The sequence below is a fragment of the Mus caroli genome, unplaced genomic scaffold (genome assembly GCF_978045245.1).
Source record: "Mus caroli unplaced genomic scaffold, Mus_caroli_1 scaffold_10, whole genome shotgun sequence".
Taxonomy (NCBI): domain Eukaryota; kingdom Metazoa; phylum Chordata; class Mammalia; order Rodentia; family Muridae; genus Mus; species Mus caroli.
In genome coordinates this window covers 102,591,459-102,610,889 of record NW_028227265.1, presented here as the reverse complement: position 1 = coordinate 102,610,889, position 19,431 = coordinate 102,591,459, and the positions used below count along the sequence as shown (strand labels likewise).

Genomic DNA, 19,431 nt, shown 5'->3' with positions numbered 1-19,431 from the left:
GTATGATCTGACGTAAGCAATAGGAGTAGCATCTATGTTTTCAAAAGAAGAATTTGTGCGTGCACGATCTGTAAAATATAAGTTGGACAAGTTGTTTCCATTTTGTATTTCAGTGTCCCATTCTTCCACTGTGGGATCTCTGTCATGAGGATTTACAGAGGGTGATTATGATACCCATGAGATTTTTTTTTATATAGTTTAAAAAATGCTCTCTGGAGCACCGGATACTGTGCTGCACACTGTAAACTCAGATATCTGAGAGAACCAGACTAGACATTCATTGATTTTGCTTTGGAAGTTTTGGACCAGTGTGTGCACAAAGCAGCCTATTGTTTCCTAAAAACTCAAGAAAAGCAATTTCATTTCTACTTGTATATCCAGTCAGCTTGCTGTCTGGAGTGTGTGTTCCTGTCAGTTGAACCTGTTAATCAGTCATAGATTCTATCTGTAACCACAAATCAGTTATTACAGCTTTACTGTTGCACAATTGACTTTATGTTTCAAAGCCAAAGATACTTATAAGTAGCCTGGTGTCACCGTTTTTTCCCTTAATTTTTCCTCTAGAAAGTTCTGTAGTTTCTTCACCTTACCTGTTAATTTTTAAATTACCCATTAATTCTAGAAAATCCACCACTAATATTTCATTTCCATTCTGCAAAATTTCATGCCATTTCCTATGAGGGCACAAAAATAATTTTTTGCACAGAATCAGGAAAACTGACTATACAGCTATGGTGTGAAGGGTGGACAGTTCTAGTGCCAGGGTGGAAAGGAAGTATATGGGAAGAAGTAATTTATAGTTACAGTGAAAAGTCACTGAAGTATTGAAGTTGTCAAAGAAAAAGTATAACCAGGGAATATTTCATGTATTAGTTTGAGTCTTGGAAGAAGAAATTTGTCTGATTACAGGTGAAAAAAATTTCACATGTCAGAAACCATGTGATCACAGATGAACATGTGTGGCTTAGCTGTTACTTTGTGATCAAAATGATTAGCAGGCTGTTTAAAATGTAACATTACAAGACAAAAGTTAATACACATTATGAATTTATTTGTTGCTAAGGTACTTGGAAATTTGTTTCTGGGAGCTTTAGTCATTTTGACTGAGTAGGTGAATTTGTGTGCAAATCTTCAGGATGTTCTTATGCGCTGAGCCTGGTGCCCTCTGCTGTTATGTCTGAGTAAATGGTGACAGCTTGGAGAGCTGGAAACATCCAGCGCCTTATATACTTAGTTGAAATTCTTAATCAGAAAGTAACAATATGTTATTTTAGCTAATTTAAACACTCATATTATTATGCAAACTGTTGCTCTATATGATTTCTGTACAATTAATAAAATAAACGTGTTTGCCAACAGAAACAGAGTTAGAGTTGATGTCAGTAGAAGATGTGTCTCGTGAAAGTGAAAATGACCACCCTTCGGTATGAAAACATTTAATTTTAAATATCACATAATTTTATTTTCTTTTGTTTAGTAGTATGGCATGAGTCTCAGGAAGCAGATTTTAGATTACTTGATAGAATTAATAAATTCTAACGGATAGATATCTAAATACTTAATGTTTAATAAAACATTTTTACTTTGTTATAAAATTTCACATAGTGAGTTCCAGGACAGCCAAAGCCACACAGCCAGACCCTCAGAACAAAAACAAAACCACAAACTCCAAAACGTTAGAATATCCTTAAATGGCATAATATTTATGGCTAAAGTTGAAAACATTATTTGTTATTTGCATTATATGCAAGGTGTTTTGATCATATTCATTGCTGGTGACCCAACCCCTTTCAGACCCAAGTCCTTCTCTACCTATGCAACTTTGAGTATTTCTTCCCCCTTTAACCATGTGTTTAGTATGTTCAGTGGAGAAGGAAGAACTGAAAGCTAGGTTCATAAATAGCTTGGAGCAGCTGTGTTGACAAAAATAGATGGGTATACATTATAAAGCATCTTATGTTTATATCATGGTATAAAAGAGACTTTTCTTTTTCTTTTTTAAAAGACTTCTTTATTTTATGTATATAACTACACCGTAGCTGTCTTCAGACACACCAGAAGAGGGCATTAGATCCTATTACAGATGGTTGTGAGCCACCATGTGGGAATTTAACTCAGGACCTCTGGAAGAGCAGTTGGTGCTCTTAACTGCTGAGCTATCTCTCAAGCCCCCATAACAGAGAGTTTTCAATCACTACTAAAACCACCACCTCATAGCCTTGTGTGCACTGAGGTTATCTGGAGGCACACATGAGTTTTAAGTTATGATAAATTGGAAAACCATACATTAAAGGTTATTTTTGATGGGTTCAGATTAATGTTGGTGATCATTTTGAAGTTTTTGTCTCCTGAGGAAAATGCAATCCCAATTTCTGCATGCTAGAACAATTTGTAGAGAGCTAGGGAAAAGGAAGAGACTCTCCTTCCAAAGCCAACCAAATAAGGCTGACCACTCCTCTGTGGTCAATAAGTACAGAGAAGCAAGAAAAGTGTCATTGTTTAGACTCTTCTATTCTCACATTCTCTTGATAGCTGTGCAGTACAATACTTACCTCCAATACTTAGGAATTAATGCGTCTTCATTTTTAAGTAATAGCCTTTTCCAATGCCAGGTACGTAGCCCATCTCTTACCCCTATCCCCAAAGTCCAGTTTCTCTGTACATTTTCTAGACTCCCCAAAGGAGTTTTTTTTTTTTTTTGTTGAACATGATTTTAATACTTTCAACTATTAATATTCAACAAGCAGAATAATTATTTTAAGATATATTTCATTGTTATGTCTCCCTTTTCATTTCTGATTTTATTAATTTGGATACTGTCTCTGTGCCCTCTGCTTAGTCTGGTTAAGGGTTTATCAATCTTGTTGATTTTCTCAAAAAAACCAGCTGGTTTTGTTACTCTTTGTATAGTTCTTTTTGTTTCTATTTGGTTGATTTCAGCCCTGAGTTTGATTATTTCCTGCCATCTACTCCTCTTGGGTGTATTTGCTTCTTTGTTCTAGGGCTTTCAGGTGTGTTGTCAAGCTGTTAGTGTAAGCTCTCTTCAGTTTCTTTTTGGAGGCGCTTAGAGCTATGAAGTTTCCTCTTACTACTGCTTTCATTCTGTCCCATAAGTTTTGGTATGATGTCTTCCATTTTCATTAAATTCTAAAAAGTCTTTAATTTCTTTCTTTATTTCTTCCTTGACCAAGTGATCATTGAATAGAGTGTTGTTCAGTTTCCATGTGTATGTGTGCTTTTCATTTTTTTTTGTTGCTATTTAAGACCAGTCTTAGTCCTTGGTGATCTGATAGGGTTGCATGGGATTATTTCAATCTTCTTGTATCTGTTGAGGCCTGTTTTGTGCCCAATTATATGGTCAATTTTGGAGAACGTACAGTGAGGTACTGAGAAGAAGGTATATTCTTTTGATTTAGGATGAAATTTTCTATAAATATTTGTTGGATCCATTTGTTTCAAAACTTTTGTTAGTTTCACTGTGTCTCTGTTTAGTTTCTGTTTCCAGGATCTGTCCATTGATGAGAGTGGGATGTTGAAGACTCCCGCTATTATTGTGTGAGGTGCGATGTGTGCTTTGAGTTTTAGTAAAGTTTCTTTTATGAATGTGGGTGCTCTTGCTTTTGAAGCATAGATGTTCAGAATTAAGAGTTCATCTTGGTAAATTTTACCTTTGATGAGTATGAAGTGTCCCTTCTTATCTTTTTTGGTAGGTTTGTACTTTGACCAGTATGAAGTGTCCTTCCTTATCTTTTTTGATAACTTTTGGTTGAAAATTGATTTTATTTGATATTAGAATGGCTATTCCAGCTTGTTTCTTGGGACCATTTGCTTGGAAAATTGTTTTCCAACTTTTTACTCTGAGGTAGTGTCTGACTGTGTCACTGAGGTGCATTTCCTGTCTGCAGCAAAATGCAGGGGCCTGTTTACATATCCAGTCTGTTGGTCTATGTCTTTTTGGGGGAATTGATTCCATTGATGTTAAGAGATATTAAGGAAAAGTGATTTTTACTTCTTGTTATTTTTGTTGTTAGAGGTGGAATTATGTTTGTATGGCTATCTTCTTTTAGGTTTGTTGAAGGATTACTTTCTTGCTTTATCTAGGGTGTAGTTTCAAAACCTTGTGTTGATGTTTTCCATCTATTATCCTTTGTAGGGCTGGGTTTGTGGAAAGATATTGTGTAAATTTGGTTTTGTCATGGAATATATTGGTTTCTCCATCTGTGGTAATTGAGAGTTTTGCTGGGTATAGTAGCCTGGGCTGGCATTTGTGTTCTCTTAGGGTCTGTATGACATCTTCCCAGGATCTTCTAGGTTTCATAGTCTCTGGTGAGATAATCTGGTACAATTCTGATAGGTCTGCCTTTATATGTTACTTGATCTTTTTTCCTTACTGCTTTTAATAATCTTTGTTCAATGCATTTGGTGTTTTGATTATTATGTAACTGGAGGAATTTCTTTTCTGGTCCAGTCTATTTGGAGTTCTGTAGGCTTCATGTATGTTCATGGGCATCTCTTTCTTTAGGTTTGGGAAGTTTTCTCCTATAATTTTGTTGAAGATATTTACTGGCCCTTTGAGTTGGGAATCTTTGCTCTCTTTTATACATATTATCCTTAGGTTTGGCCTTCTCATTGTGTCCTGGATTTCCTGGATAATTTGTGTTAGGAGCTTTCTGCTTTTTGCGGTTTTTTTTTTTTTAATTTTTCCTGTTGTCTTAATGTTTTCTATGGTATCTTCTGCCCTTGAGGTTTTCTCTTCTATCTCTTGTATTTTGTTGGTGATGCTTGGATCTATGACTCCTGATCTCTTTCCTAGGTTTTCTAATGCTAGGGTTGTCTCCCGTTGTGAGTTCTTTTTTTTTTTTTAACTTAAACACAAAAAAGAAATATCAATTTATTTTTCATTGCAAAAGTCAATATTGGAAAGGAGAACCAGCTCCGTAGGTCTGCCCTGTGAGTTCTTTATTGTTTCCATTTACATGTTTTTGTTCTGGTTTTGTTCATTTCCTTCACCTGTTTGATTGTATTTTCCTGTAATTCTTTAAGTGATTTTTGTGTTTCCTCTTTAAGGGCTTCTAGGTGTTTACCTGTGTTCTCCTGTATTTCTTTAAGGGAGTTATTTACGTCCTTCTTAAAGTCCTCTATCATCAGCATGAGAAGTGATTTTAGATCTAAATCTTGCCTTTCTGGTGTGATGGTGTATCCAGGACTTGCTATGATGGGTGAATTGGGTTCTGATGATGCCAAGTATCCTTGGTTTCTGTTGGTTATGTTCTTTGTTTTTTTTTTTTTTTTAAGATTTATTTATTTATTATATGTAAGTACACTGTAGCTATCTTCAGACACTCCAGAAGAGGGCGCCAGATCTCATTACGGATGGTTGTTAGCCACCATGTGGTTGCTGGGATTTGAACTCTGGACCTTTGGAAGAGCAGTCGGGTGCTCTTACCCACTGAGCCATCTCACCAGCCCGTTGGTTATGTTCTTATGTTTGCCTCCTGCCATCTGATTATCTCTAGTGCTACCTGCCCTTGCTATATCTGACTGGAGCCTATCCTTTCTGTGATCCTGATTGTGCCAGAACTCCTCAGAGTTCAGTTGTCTCTGTGATCCTGTGATTCTATGATCCTGTGATCCTTGGTGTGTCAGATCTCCTGGGATTCAAGTTGCTTCTGGGTCCCCGAGATCCCGGTGTGACACCAAGCTCCTGGGATTCTGTGGTCTTGGGCGTGTTAGAGTGCCTGTGATTAGAACCTCTTCTGTGTGTTGTGGGATTGGTTTTGGAGTTCACACCTAAGGTCTGCTCAGGGCACTGGCTCAGACCGAAAGGAACCTGTGCCACTGGTCGGCTGGAGATCCTGGGTACCCAGGTTCTGCTGATCCCAGTTCCTTCTAGTGTTGAGGCAGATGTTGTTTCCTCCTCCAGGAATTATCTTTATCTGAGCTTTCATGACCATTTATTGTATTCTTTAGTTGTTCCTTAAAAAAAAAAAAAAGCATCGGATACACTGTGCTACCCAAATATCCGTGGATGTGTAATTATCCATAGGAGTGTGGCAGATTTTCCAGGAGTTACACTCAGAGAAACAGTTCCTCTCCCAGCATCTTATAGCTCCATGGCTAGGCTGGAACTTTCAGCCAGCTTCTCTCTCCATGCAGGGATTTGGTCTGTCTTGGGCTTGCACAGTTTAGTGGGTGCACAGTTTAGTTCATAAGGGCATCTACCTACATGGTGCTCCAAAGACATTTTCCTTGTGGTCACCCACCACTTCTATAATGATTCTTGAGCCTTGGAAGGAGGGGTATGGAATATATACTATATTTAGAGATGAGCATTCTGCAACCAGTGGCATTTTTGTATGTGGTCTCTGTGCTGATCACCATCTGCCATAAATAAAAGCTGCTTGGATGAGGGTTAAGAGATGCATTAATTTATAAGTTTAACAAAAAGTCATTAGAAGTAACTTTAATTCCTATATCCATTTAGCAGGGTAATAGCAGTAGACTCTCCCTAGGGCCTGTGGTTTGTATAGCCATGGGTTCTTCACCTCATAATAGTTCTATGGGCTTAATGTTTTGGAGCAGAACATAAATTCATTCAGAAGGTGGTGGATAACTCTCATAATGTTTGTGTCATGATTATATCAGTGTTCATGAATTGCCAGGCCCCTTTGTCCAGCCTGTGTCAAGTTGACACACAAAACCAGCCAGCACATATGAGTTTACAACATTTATATTATTTCACTGTCAGGAGCCATCTAAGAAAGGATAAGGCTAGCGGATGAGCTTCTGGGAGGTGGCCCACTGTCTTTGCATGGTCTTGGATGGGCGAGATCTCAGAGGCAAGGCCCCTAGAGACTTCATCCCAGGATAGCTTCTTGCAGCTGATATGTCTTTCCTGTGATTATTACATGGCCTAAGGATTCCTGGGTACCACTCCAGCCTATTAGGAGATTTCCTGTAGATCAACATAAAGATGAACTGTCATGAATTAATACTGTTGAGGTGAATTAAAGATTTTATAGACTTCTTGATTTGATTTAAGTAATCTTAGGAAGGAAGCTTTAAGAGATGGCTTTAGTTGTTTTGCTAGAAAGATATAATAAAAGTATAACCATACATAGGGCTGCACCCTCCTCATAAATAGTAAGTTAAGGCTGCATAATAAGAAATACAATGAGCTTTCATAAATTACACTAAAAGGAGATATAGGCTTGGGACAAATTTGTGTTCAAGGAAAATCATTCAGGCCAAAGATGAGGCCACAGGTATGCACTATGATAAGGCAAGGTCATGTAAAAATTGTTGCTTTGAACAGAACGAAAAGACTGCTTTCACTGTTAGTGATATCTTTCTGTTACTCTCCTTTAATGTAACACTCTATTTATGAGGTAATTTCTTTTTTACATAGAGGACTTTTTGTCCAAAAAACTATAAAAGCCTAAAAGCAATTAAAAAGGGGGGGGGGCATTCTCTGCTTCATCCAGTGTGTGTGTTTTCTATGTGAGTGACTCCTTTCCTTTCCTTTCTTTTCTTTTTGGTTCAAAAAGAGTTGACAAGCTCCATGCCTCTTGCCTGGCCAGTGAGCAACTTCTGGCTAACTTGACAAAGAAAGGAGCACTAGCAATAAAATCCTTTTCATAATTCCCCAGCACTTATTTAAGTGCAAGGAGTTTAAGTTTCCCCAGTGCTTATTCAAGCACAGAGAGTTCAAGAGAAAAGAAGCTGGTGGTTTTCAGCAACAGAATAAAGCAAGAAAATGTTAAGTTTCCAGAAGCTACTAGCTTCTAGCCCTCAGTCAGAGAGAGTTACAAAGCTGGAGATGTCAGTCTTTTGGCTTTCATCCAACTTTGTATTCCACCTCAGCTTCGAACCCTGAAAGGCCGGGGCAGCATCTGGTATTTTACCTCTCCTTCTACCCTGCCAACTTCTCATGTGCCCCCTCACACTTCCTCCCATATTCATGCCTTTTCTTCCTTAATTTTATTGTTATGGTCATACATGTGCATATATATGTATATAGACAAACACATATACACAGCCTTATACTGTGTGTTCTTACTAAGGCTTGCTATCAGTTTTGGAATTTCTTCACTATGAAAAAGCTGCATATTATATCTGATAGTTTATGCTATTATTTAAATACAATATAAATAAACATTTTCTAAGTTATCATTTATGTAAGCATTTTCTACCAGTAAACATTTTATATAAAAACAGGTTTGGTTTAAGAATTGCTTACCCATACCAAACATCTTCGGTGCTTTGTTTATACACAACACAATAAGCTAGAAAATATTTTTTCTGCCTCTAAGACTTTTCTGTCATTGGAGAAGTACTCTAAATGTTAAGTGTTCTGCTATAGCAAGTATTTTTATTTTTAATAAAATCAGAAATATGTATTTTTGAGAATTATTCTTTTTGTGAGACTATAAAATAGCACTAGGTACTTAGAGGTTGATTTTTATAAAAATGTGCAGGCTATCCACTATTGTATATATGCATTTGTTTCTTCTGTTGTTCCATGATCTGTTTACATAGTCAACAGCCAGATGATGGAAAAATATTAAATTTATATAAATAGCATGTAAAGCATCTCCATATATAATGTTTTAGTGTCTGTACAACTTACTGTTATTTTCTATTTTAATTGCTTTCAAAGTTGAAAAATCATATATCTTCTCAGAAGGCAGCTAGGAAATATTTGTGTAACTTGTTATTGACACTTATTTTAACAGAGAGACTCAGAGCATCTTCCAAAGATAAAGGTTGGCCATTCATCTCGTTCAGGATATCAAATGGGAAAAATGAATATAAATCGACAAATGAAAGGTAGGATTAACATTTTTATTATTTTTTTATTAAAAATTTATGTGATCACTTACTTATTCAAAACAGGTCACTGTTACATGATACTAAAATATTATTGAGTATCTAACAAGGAATGAGAAACTTAAATAACAACTTGAGCAATTTCAAATGTTAGCAACATGCTAAACTGATACTGTCACTAAAAGATCTGAATTATTAGTTACTATAGGATATTCTAATAACCCAGGAATTCTGGTATCAAGGAAGAGAATAGAAGGAGACTAAAGAACAAGAAAAGTAGTCAATACAGAAATGAAATGATAGGAAATTAGGCTTTCTACACATGAGGGAGGGGGAGTTTTGAGACTACTTTGTCTAAAGCATGGAATGGTATCAGAAATGTTGTAAAAGCACGACCCGAGTTTCTAGCAACTAATCATGCCTAAGACGTGGAATCAAATGTTCCTATGCGTTTCTCATCACTCAAGGCATTGAGTACCCCATCACGTAAAGCAATGCTTTATATACCATAGATAAAGAAAATCATGTATGGTCAGGCACGCATATAAACGTTTAATGTCATGTAAAGCACTGTGTCTTCACAGGGGCATTTATGTAGATGACAATAGTGTTGGAAGGAAAGGCACAGGATTACTAATGGGAAGATTAGGAAACTCACCAAGAAGACAACTGCGCAAAGGTGCATGACAGCTCATGCTGTTTTCATTGAGGGGATTGGAAGCGAGAAAGGGAGTTAGGTAAAGTTATTAAGAAGAAGACTCCATATTTACCAAAAAATTTCAAGTTTTAAGACTTACCCATGCTGCACCATGTCACAAGTGCGCACTGTGCCCCAGAGTCTCTGGGGCCATGCATCTCTAATATAATCTCTGGAGATGCAGGTATTGGGACTCTGTCCACAGTCTAAAGAGACAAAAATACAGACACATTTTCTATACACAGAGCAATGAATGACATTTAGGAACAAAACTGGACAAAAAGAGACCACACATTTTTCTTTTGTTTCTTAGCATGTTTTGAGCCAGAGAGAAAGGAGTAAATAAATAAAGGAATGGAAGGTGTAATACCAGCTGTCGGGCTCTGCATGGTTCCAGAATCTTATATTTGTAATTCTTATATACTTTTGGTAAATGGAGAGAAAGTGGTTCTAATAATCCACAAAATAGTATAAAACTGAAAAACTCAAGTCTGCAGATCTATACATTATTTTAACAAATAAACGTTCTAGTTAGAGAAGAAAAGGGAGATACTAGTGAAGGGCGTGCTCTAGGGAGACCTCAGGTGATTCACCTCACGCTAGTTCTGCACACTTAACAGTGAAAACAAAGGCACCATCTTTGTTTTATTGCCTTTATGTGGGTTGGTGGAAGTGAAGGGAGATGTTTGAATCAGAGCAGATGTCAGCCAATTGCTTTGTATAACTTCTAAGTCTCAAAAGAATAAGGTGAATTGATCTTAAGTAGACAAGGGAAATTAACTTGGACACAGTAGCATTGTTCACTCGTATGAGAAACAACATTCTATATCATACAGTTGTTTCATGGAAGTTCTTTGAGCACAAATGTGATATGCCAAAATAATGTACCTTTGGAGAGTTCATCCCTTTAATATAAAATTTTACAAAGTTTAATAAATAGTACATTGATCTCACATCTAACAGGCTTCTAATATGTTACATTTACCTGGAAATTCAGTTCATATTTTCTTTGGATAATCACAGTTCACTATTGAAGTCTTGCACACTATGCTCTACATGTGATTCATATAACTTCTTATATTACTGAATCAAGGAGCATTAGGATATCCGAACTAAAATGTAAAAGTATAGGCATGGCAGTCAACAAGGAGAGTGTAGGAAACGGAGGATGTTGTAAACTTAATTTTTTAAAAGTACTAAATAATTAAAAATTATTTAGTTTAGAGAACTCTCTTTGAGAAGTTACTACTGGTGTGTCCTTTCTAATTTATGTCACCCATTGAGGAAGGCGACAAATCTCACCCTTAGAGGCAGAGTTTGCTGACAGTGTTTTGGTGAGATATACAACGTCTCACTCTACCAGCATCTTTGCCAGTCAAGTGTCCCCAGAGTCATGATTTGCTTCTTAGTGAGGAGTCATTGATGTCTGCATCAATCCGCATGCTCACCACATGGGCACATGCGCCTCTTCCGCTTCTGGTACAGTCGTTGGTTTCACAGTCCTCTTTGAAAATATTTGTTGAGCCCCTGCCCCTGGCACGGCCGGGCTGCTAGGTTGTCTGCTGGGCTGTGGTCCGCAACCTGGAGCTGGTGTTCGAGTTGGTGGTGGTGGAAGAGGAGCCAGAGGGTCGATACGTGTCCGTATCCCTGCGCCAGGCCCGCCTAGGGATGGGCCGTTGTGCTCCCTGGCCCAGGATGGTGGCTTCTGAGGGAGGATGCTCCACAAGGCACTTCAGAAGACTTGCAAAGATAGTGCGGTCGAGGCTTCTTGAGGAGGTGGGACAGTGATGTTTCCTCGCGTTGGACCCAGAGGGTGCCAGGCGGTGGGAAGATTGGGGGTGACCTGGACTCCAGACGTGGCGTATCAAGTCTCTCCGAGCCTGGGGATTTTGAGCCGCTGTAGCGCAAGGACTGTGGTTAGCCCTGCTAGATAGCCTGCTTCTTCACGCCTGGCCGGCAGCGCAGATCCGAAGCTCTAAAATCCTTTGAGCAACGCTTGGATTCACAGGTCTATTCCCAGAGCACTTGGTGAGCGGGCATTTTAGCCCTGCTCAGCATGTTCCAGACCGCACCGGCCTGCCCTTCTGCACAGAACTGGTCTGATCTCTTAACGTTCCGGTCTCACATGCCCTTGTTTCTCCCGAGCCCTAGAAAACCTGGTGCACAACAGTAGGTATCGAATAAATGCGTTGTATAAAAAAAAAAAAAAAAAAAAAAAAAAAAAGAAAATATTTGTTGAAAGCTATCTTATTTTAATTCATGATATTTCTTCAATATCTCTTTCCCAATCAGAAAACAAGACAACAAACTAAAAGTTTCCCAACCCCCAAACCTACAACAAACATTTCTGAAAGAAAATGTGAGGACTCAATTTGGTAACAACTCTGTGTGGCAATGTGGGTGACTTCCAGATACTTAGTTATGATTGACTGTTGTCCATTTGGCATTTTAGAGGCTGACGAGGAATATGCTCAACTGATGGTAATCACTATTGTACTTTGTCCTGGATGACGAACATCACCACTGGGGAAGTATGCAATACTTATTAAATGTCCTGTTTCAAAACCCATCCAGACTCCTATTGAAACGAAAGACCCTGTTTCCAAAGAACCATGGACAACAAAGGATGCACCCACCTTCACATCAGGTAAAGTATGCAATAAAATCACTTCACAGTCTTTTCATCCCTACTTAAAAAGTACAGATAAACTTAACCATTGAATTGAACTAAATATTTTCAAAGTCATTGTTGGCATAGATAACTGAAAATAAGGGTATTTCTTGGGCTAGATGTTAGAATTGTATACTTTAAATCAGGTGTTTTTTCTTTCTTGTGCCATCCCATAAGGTTTCTGTGCTTGAAACCTATAGTCATTAGGGACTTATAGAAAGTAACTGGGAAGGTCTAAAGTTCTTCTCAAAGTCTAAAATAGTAGTTGGATAGCTGAGTGGATTGCCATAAGCCTGTTATTCACTTAGCAAGATGAAAAACAAGAGCCTCCCTTTAACCCACAATTTTAAGGATCCTGTATGCAATGCAGTCATAAATTCCATCCATAAATAATGCTCATTTTTATTATAATTGGCAAGTCATATTGATTATGTGCATCTAGATGTGTTTTAAATTGCACATTTGTAATTTCCAAGCCATTAATCTATTATGGCAATTGTATCTGTTACAATGTGATATGACATCACTTGCATCTTCCCTTTCCTCCTAACCTTAAGACTCTGTTTTACAGACTTCAGTTGCTTTGTAGTGACACCAGTCTCTACACACAACACCACTTACCCATACAATTGCTTCACAGATGCTAGGCCCTTAATTTACTCAAGAGCCAATAACCTACAATGATGTCGTTGCTTGATGAGTTTAGTAGATTAAAAAAAAAATCAGATCATTTGAAACAAAACACCAACCTAGTACTCTCAACCCAGAAAGTTGTGCACCAGAAAAATGGCAAATGCAAATAACTTAAACATAATTCACCTTTATAGTTTTCCTAAATGATAAGAATCTATTTCTCCAAAGATACAAATCTACTTACTTAATGAAGTACGGGCTAATCCAGACACTCATAAATCAATAACCTAAACATTCTATAAACATTCTACCAGTTATGGACTGGAGAGTGTTTATCTTGTCCCAGTAGCTTCTTTTAAAACACATTCCTCCATTTATACACACACTGTGCACATTAATCCACCAACTAGCTTGATGATTGACTTGTCTTGTGTTAGCATGCTAACATTCTGAAATGAAAGTGTCCAACCTTAGAACTACAGAGAAGGCTTTCATGACTTGTGCCCAACACTGTATCCTTAGCACACCTTCAGTTGCCCCCTTTCCTGTGAAATCACTAGACTGCTGGTGGTATCTTTCCTAACAATTTGCTTTTAGGCAGATCCCTATTACATATAATCCTTCTCTCTTGTGATTTCCTTTCACGTACTTGCACTTTCATGACTGATGTAGGACTAAACTATCAAGCGGTTATTATGTTTATAAAAAGCCATTCATATACCATCATTTCCATTATTTCATATACAATGCCAGCAACTAATAAGAATCCAATAAACAAGTATTGAGCAAATTAAAATAAAGACTGCTTACACCGGGATGACTTAAAAGACTCTTCCCTCCCCCCACAGTAGATAAATGGGAGTAAACATGTAAATAAATAATTTGCAGGCCTGGTGGCAAAAATAAAGTTCAAAAATCAGTAGAACACCCAGACAGATACCAGAAAAGAATGACCTGTTTAAGAAAAGAATCAGAGCTCAAAACCTTACATGGTAAACTGAGTTTTAAAAGATGAAACAAAACTGTCAGAATAGTGGACAGAAAGATTATAAGAAGAATGTAAGGAACAGGTGGCAAGGGCCAAGGTATGAAGACTGATGAAAATTTTGTTTAGAACACAATGAGTGGATTATTTAAAAGTTAATAGAATAAAGGATAAAGAAGAGTGTACCCTCATGAGTTTATTAATTTCTGTGATATTTTGAGATTTCATTTCTGAGGGCTTGGTCACTTATGTTGCATGGTTGAATGTGAGGATGCTATTTACATCTAGGATATGTCAAAATCTAGAGTTGAGCTAAATACTGATGGTTACTGGAAGCAGGACCCCCAATGTAGAAGCTAGAGAAAGCACCCAAGGAGCTGAAGGGGTATGCAACCCTATAGGTGGAACAACAATATGAACTAACCAGTATCCCCAGAGCTCGTATCTCTAGCTGCATATGTAGCAGAAGATGGCCTAGTCGGCCACCACTGGGAAGAGAGGCCCCTTGGTATTCCAAATTTTATATGCCTCAGTACAGGAGAATGCCAGGGCCAAGAAGCAGGAATGGGTGGGTAGGGGAGCAGGGCAAGGGGAGGGTATAGAGAACTTTTGGGATAGCATTTGAAATGTATATAAAGAAAATATCTAATAAAGTAAATAAATAAATTTGAAAAAAAAGAAAAAAAACCCAAATATTTATCTGTTTGTTAAGCACGATACAAGTTAATTTTGGAAACCCCAAATGCAATTCTCATTAACACAAAGTTTAAGATACCTCCATCTACTGATATAAAGACTATTGTTTTATGCGCAATGTCTCAATAGTTTGCTTAACGAAATATATTTGTCAGTAGAGCCAGACTTAGAAGTGACACTAAAAGAAGATCACAATAGATTTGATGACAGCAGAAATATTCAGTCATTGGTATGTAAATATAAACTACAGTTTTTGGTATAAAAAATCTGTGTTGTTCAAAATGTTGCATGGACCAAAAGAAATCACAGTTCAGAAAACCAAGAATTGGTGGCTTATAATTTAGTACTTAGTCTGAAAGGAATTTTAAAGACTATTTTACCATCTTATGGAACTTATGGCTAACATTTATCCTTATATAACATTATATTCTCTGTGTTTATTACACTTAGGATAAAGATATTATAACTAACACTGCCTCTATATCTTTATCTGAGAAAAACAATACCCTTTCTTGAGTCTTGGGTTTGAGCAGGTGTAGGTATTAACAAGGTGGTAGTGATGAACCCAGAATGAAGTCAAACCAGTAAAAATATCAGAAGTGTGGTCTGTTCACTCTAGTGGACTTTAGAATGCATTTGAATAACTTAGTGCAGAGGGTTTATATAGCTCGGAAATGTTAAATAAATTTCCAACTTTTGGAAGAACAACCTGCAATAGAAATGTTGTGACTAGTGCTTGAGGCATTACTGAAAACATTTTCAGTGTTGAGACCCATGCTGTATGGTTTCATGTCTATTTGACCCTAGCTAGAGTTATCTGATAGGTGGGGACCTCAATTGAGAAAATGCCTCCTTATTATTATTTTTTTAATGACTACTTTTTTTTTAAAGATTTATTTGTTTATTATATGTAAGTACACTGTAGCTGTCTTCAGACACTCCAGAAGAGGGCGCCAGATCTCGTTACGGATGGTTGTTAGCCAACATGTGGTTGCTGGGATTTGAACTCTGGACCTTTGGAAGAGCAGTCGGGTGCTCTTACCCACTGAGCCATCTCACCAGCCCAAGAAAATGCCTCCTTATGATCAAGGTGTAAGGCATTGCCTTAATTAGTGATGAATGGGAGATGGCCTACCTGTTGTGAGTAGTGCTATCCCTGGGCTGGTAGTTCTGTATTCTGTAAGAAAGCAGGTTGGGCAAGCCATGATCAGCAAACTATTAAGGAGCAGCCCTCTATGGCCTCTGTATCATTTTCTGCGTCTACGTTCCTGCCTTGTTTTGAGTTCCTGTCCTGACTTCTTTCGATGATGAACAGTGATATGGAAGTGTAAGCCAAATAAAATCCCTCTTTCCAAGTTGCTTTCCACTTTGGTCATAGTGTTTCATCACAGGACCTGTAACCCCAAGATAATACCAAGTAATTTTTGTTATTGTGGGCCAAACCCCAAGATAATACCAAGTAATTTTTGTTATTGTGGGCCAATGGCAAGCTAGCTAGATATTTAAACACCGAGTAATCCAGATGTCTCATTTTCTAGTGAGAACCACCAAACAATGTTCAGCAAGCACTTTAAATATGAATAATATGAGGAAAATAACATTAATCTACAGAGCATTGAAGGAGGTTGTGGTCAGGATGGGGTTGTGGGTGCTGGTGCAATTATAAATTTAGGGAAGACTTTCCTGAGTGAGAAGTAACTTCTAGTGAAAAGATGGAGACAGACCAACCAAGTGAAACTTAATCAAGGTAATTAATCTGGAAAGAAGGAGAGTGTAGCACATCGTTTCTTTAATTATCTCTATAATAACCAGAAAGCATGGAGTGGAATAAGCCCCACAATAATCATTTTATTGTAATATGCACATAGAGACATGCATCTGAGGACATTGTGGAGTTCAGTCAGTTAAAAACTGTCATTATGTTGGAAGTACTCCTTCACTGATAATGGTTGAATACTAATATGTAGAATTCATGCAACATTATTCAGCCATACCATAGAGATTTTTTTGAGACTTAGTAATTTAAAGATTTTTGAATTAGTATACACAGTAAGGGGTTTTGTTGGGGGTTTTCATACACAGTTTAGGTTGCTCTTTCTCCTCTCACCTACTCTCTCCGTGGGTCATAGCCTTCCACCCACAACAGCCCCCCTTTCCTCTTTCATTTCTCACATATTCTATTATCTTTCCCACTCCCTTTCCTTAAATCCTCTCCCCCATTCTCATGGTCCTTTTTCTAGTTTCATAACCACTGTCGACATCCTCACTGGATAGTCAGTTAGGATTAGAAGTTAGGATCTGCTTAGGAATGCTTACTTGGTGTTTGTCTTTCTTCAAAGATTAAAAATTATTTCAACTACATCATTAATGCTAAGCGTCCACAGCAGCTCTAGATAGACGAAGTGAATTAAATGGGAGTGAGTTCTCAGAAAATCAGTCTTCATGAGATCAGTTTGAATGGTTTAACAAGTTGAATAGTGACTTAACATCCTCAGACTGGGAGGAGAGAAGAAAGGGGAAGTTCTGATCAGGATGTAAATAAAAAGATAGATAGATAGATAGATGGATAGATAGATAGATGGATAGATAGATAGATGGATAGATAGATAGATAGATGGATAGATAGATAAATAATTTTAAAAATATAGTCATAGACAATGTATCGGGTTGAGTGAACAGATATGTGAAAACAGTGTTGGTTCCTAATATGCTAAAGAGAAGAATAAAAGATTTAGAAGATGTAATCATCTTCTTAGTGTGGTTTGTAAGTGGTGTTTGTGTGTGTGTGTGGTGTATGATTGTGTGTATATCTGAGCATTTATGTGTGTGTATATCTGTGTGTGGTGTGTGAATGTGTGTGTATCTGTGGGGTGTGTGTGTGTCTCTGTGCATGTCTGTGTGTATCTTTGTGTGTATATGTGTGTGAATGTGTGTATGTGTGTGTGTATCTTTGTGTGTATATGTGTGTGCATGTGTGTATTTGTGTGTGGTGTGTATGTATGTGTGCGTATTTGTGTGTGGTGTGTATGTATGTGTGCGTATGTGTATGTGTGTGTGTATCTGTGTGTGGTATGTGTATATCTGTGTGTAGTGTATGTATGTGTATCTCTCTCTGTGAGTGATGTGTATCTGTGTGTGGTGTGTGTATGTGTGTGTGTATGTGTGTGTTATCTCTCTCTGAGAGTGGTGTATCTCTGGTGTGTGTGTCTGTGTGGTGTGTGTGTGCGTGCGTGTGCGTGCGTGTGCGTGTGTGTGGTCAAGAACTATCAGTGAAGGTGCTAACAGTGGCGTATGCTACAGAATATTATGAAGAGATCACCTCAGAGAGGTGGTAAATGTCCCCTCTTCACAGTTTTTCAGAGGATCATTCTATCACTATTTAGACACCATCACTGGCAATGCAGCTAACAGCAGGGAAAAATCCACATCAATGCTCTTTTATCTCCTTAAGGCTCACTAATGTTTTCCTTCACCAGTGAGAGAGCAGCCAAGTCTCTGAGCTCTGTATCCTCCCAACTCGTTCCATTCATTTGACATAATTTTTTATAGCAGGCATTAGAGGTATCCAGTGTTCCAATGTCTGTTTTGTCTTTGTGAAAGAAATCTAGTGATTAAAAAAAAATCTTTAGGCAGTGATGAAAGTAAAGGGGTTATATTCCGAGGATGTTGTGGCTTCTGTCTTTTTGAGAATGGACCACTTCACTTAATATAATAATTTCCAAATAGATTTAGTTTCTTACAAACTCCTTAATTTCCTTTTCTTTATGGCTGAATAACATTCCATCTTGAATATCCACTGCACGTTCATTAATCGGTTGACTTCATGTTCCCCTCAGTGAGAGCTGAGTTCTCACCTTCAGTTTAGGTTTCTAGGGATGTGAACTGTCTCACTGCCTGGCTTTGGTGGGGACAGGTGACCAGAGTTGTTGCATATACTTCCTTTGGTGAGACCTGCCTCAGTACAAGCACGTTGGTGTAGTCAGGGTGCATTTGGGATGTTTTGTAAAGAAAGTCTTAGTTATTTTTTATTCTATTTTCTGTACCTTGCTCATTTCTTTCCTACTAGTTTTTTCATTACTTTTTTTCCTTCCTATCACACACTTGTGGCTTCTAATATAGCATCTTGCCTCTGCTCCCCAATTTCTCATTTTAAACCATTTTTCTCCAATCAGTAAGCAATTTGACAAAAAGTGCAGACCATTATTCTTTATTTCATTGAAGAATTTTCAAATTATGTCCAATGCTGCTTGTGCCAACAGTAGTTTGTAACATGTATTATATCCAATTCCAACACACTTGCTGTCATCTTAAGTATCCTAGATATTCAATGTTGTATTACATCAAGTACATTTATGAGTATTTAATGTAACACAACATGAGTTGTTTAAGCATACATATGTTTTGGAAAAAGAAACCCATTCTCTTATTTTTGCTGGGGATGTAATTTTGGTATTCAGAAGAAGATTCCTGGCTAAAATATGTAAATAATCTCTTATTGTCTATTTGTATGTTCTTTTGGCCTGCCATGCTGCTTACATTGTCAGTGGCCACGTGAAGATATAAGTTAGAATGGATTTGAAGAGCCTCATATAAGGTTCTATTTCTAAGTACTTTAGGTTTTAATGGTGCTTCTTTCATATATAACTCTGTGACTTTTAAAATATGAAATCTGGGCCATTGATAAACTCTATTGGGAGGTCTTTGCACAATCATGAACACTACTTATATTGTAACAGAGAATCCGTGAGGGTCCTCCAAATACGTCTGGTAACGTATCTGTGGCAGCAGATCCAAGAAGAGAAAGGACAAACAGACAAGCAGCAGGTAGGAAGCACAACTTACAGAAAAAGTCATTTGGTGTGATGCCTATATATGAAAGGAGGTTTGATGTGTTATCAAGAGTCAGTGACATACTGAGAG

The 19,431-nt window shown here is 37.6% G+C and overlaps 1 protein-coding gene across 8 annotated transcripts in view; it reads left to right on the top strand.

Annotated features, from left to right (window-relative positions):
• LOC110300178 (uncharacterized) overlaps positions 1–19,431 on the top strand; it is a 149,190-nt gene that overhangs the window by 25,682 nt on the left and 104,077 nt on the right. For all 8 annotated transcript variants that reach the window (XM_085844040.1, XM_085844043.1, XM_085844042.1 and 5 more), the window contains exons 13-18: positions 1,360–1,424; positions 8,736–8,829; positions 11,979–12,007; positions 12,101–12,173; positions 14,670–14,740; positions 19,248–19,335. In XM_085844040.1, coding sequence (XP_085700166.1) covers positions 1,360–1,424; positions 8,736–8,829; positions 11,979–12,007; positions 12,101–12,173; positions 14,670–14,740; positions 19,248–19,335 — 420 coding nt within the window. The remainder of the gene's footprint in view (positions 1–1,359; positions 1,425–8,735; positions 8,830–11,978; positions 12,008–12,100; positions 12,174–14,669; positions 14,741–19,247; positions 19,336–19,431) is intronic.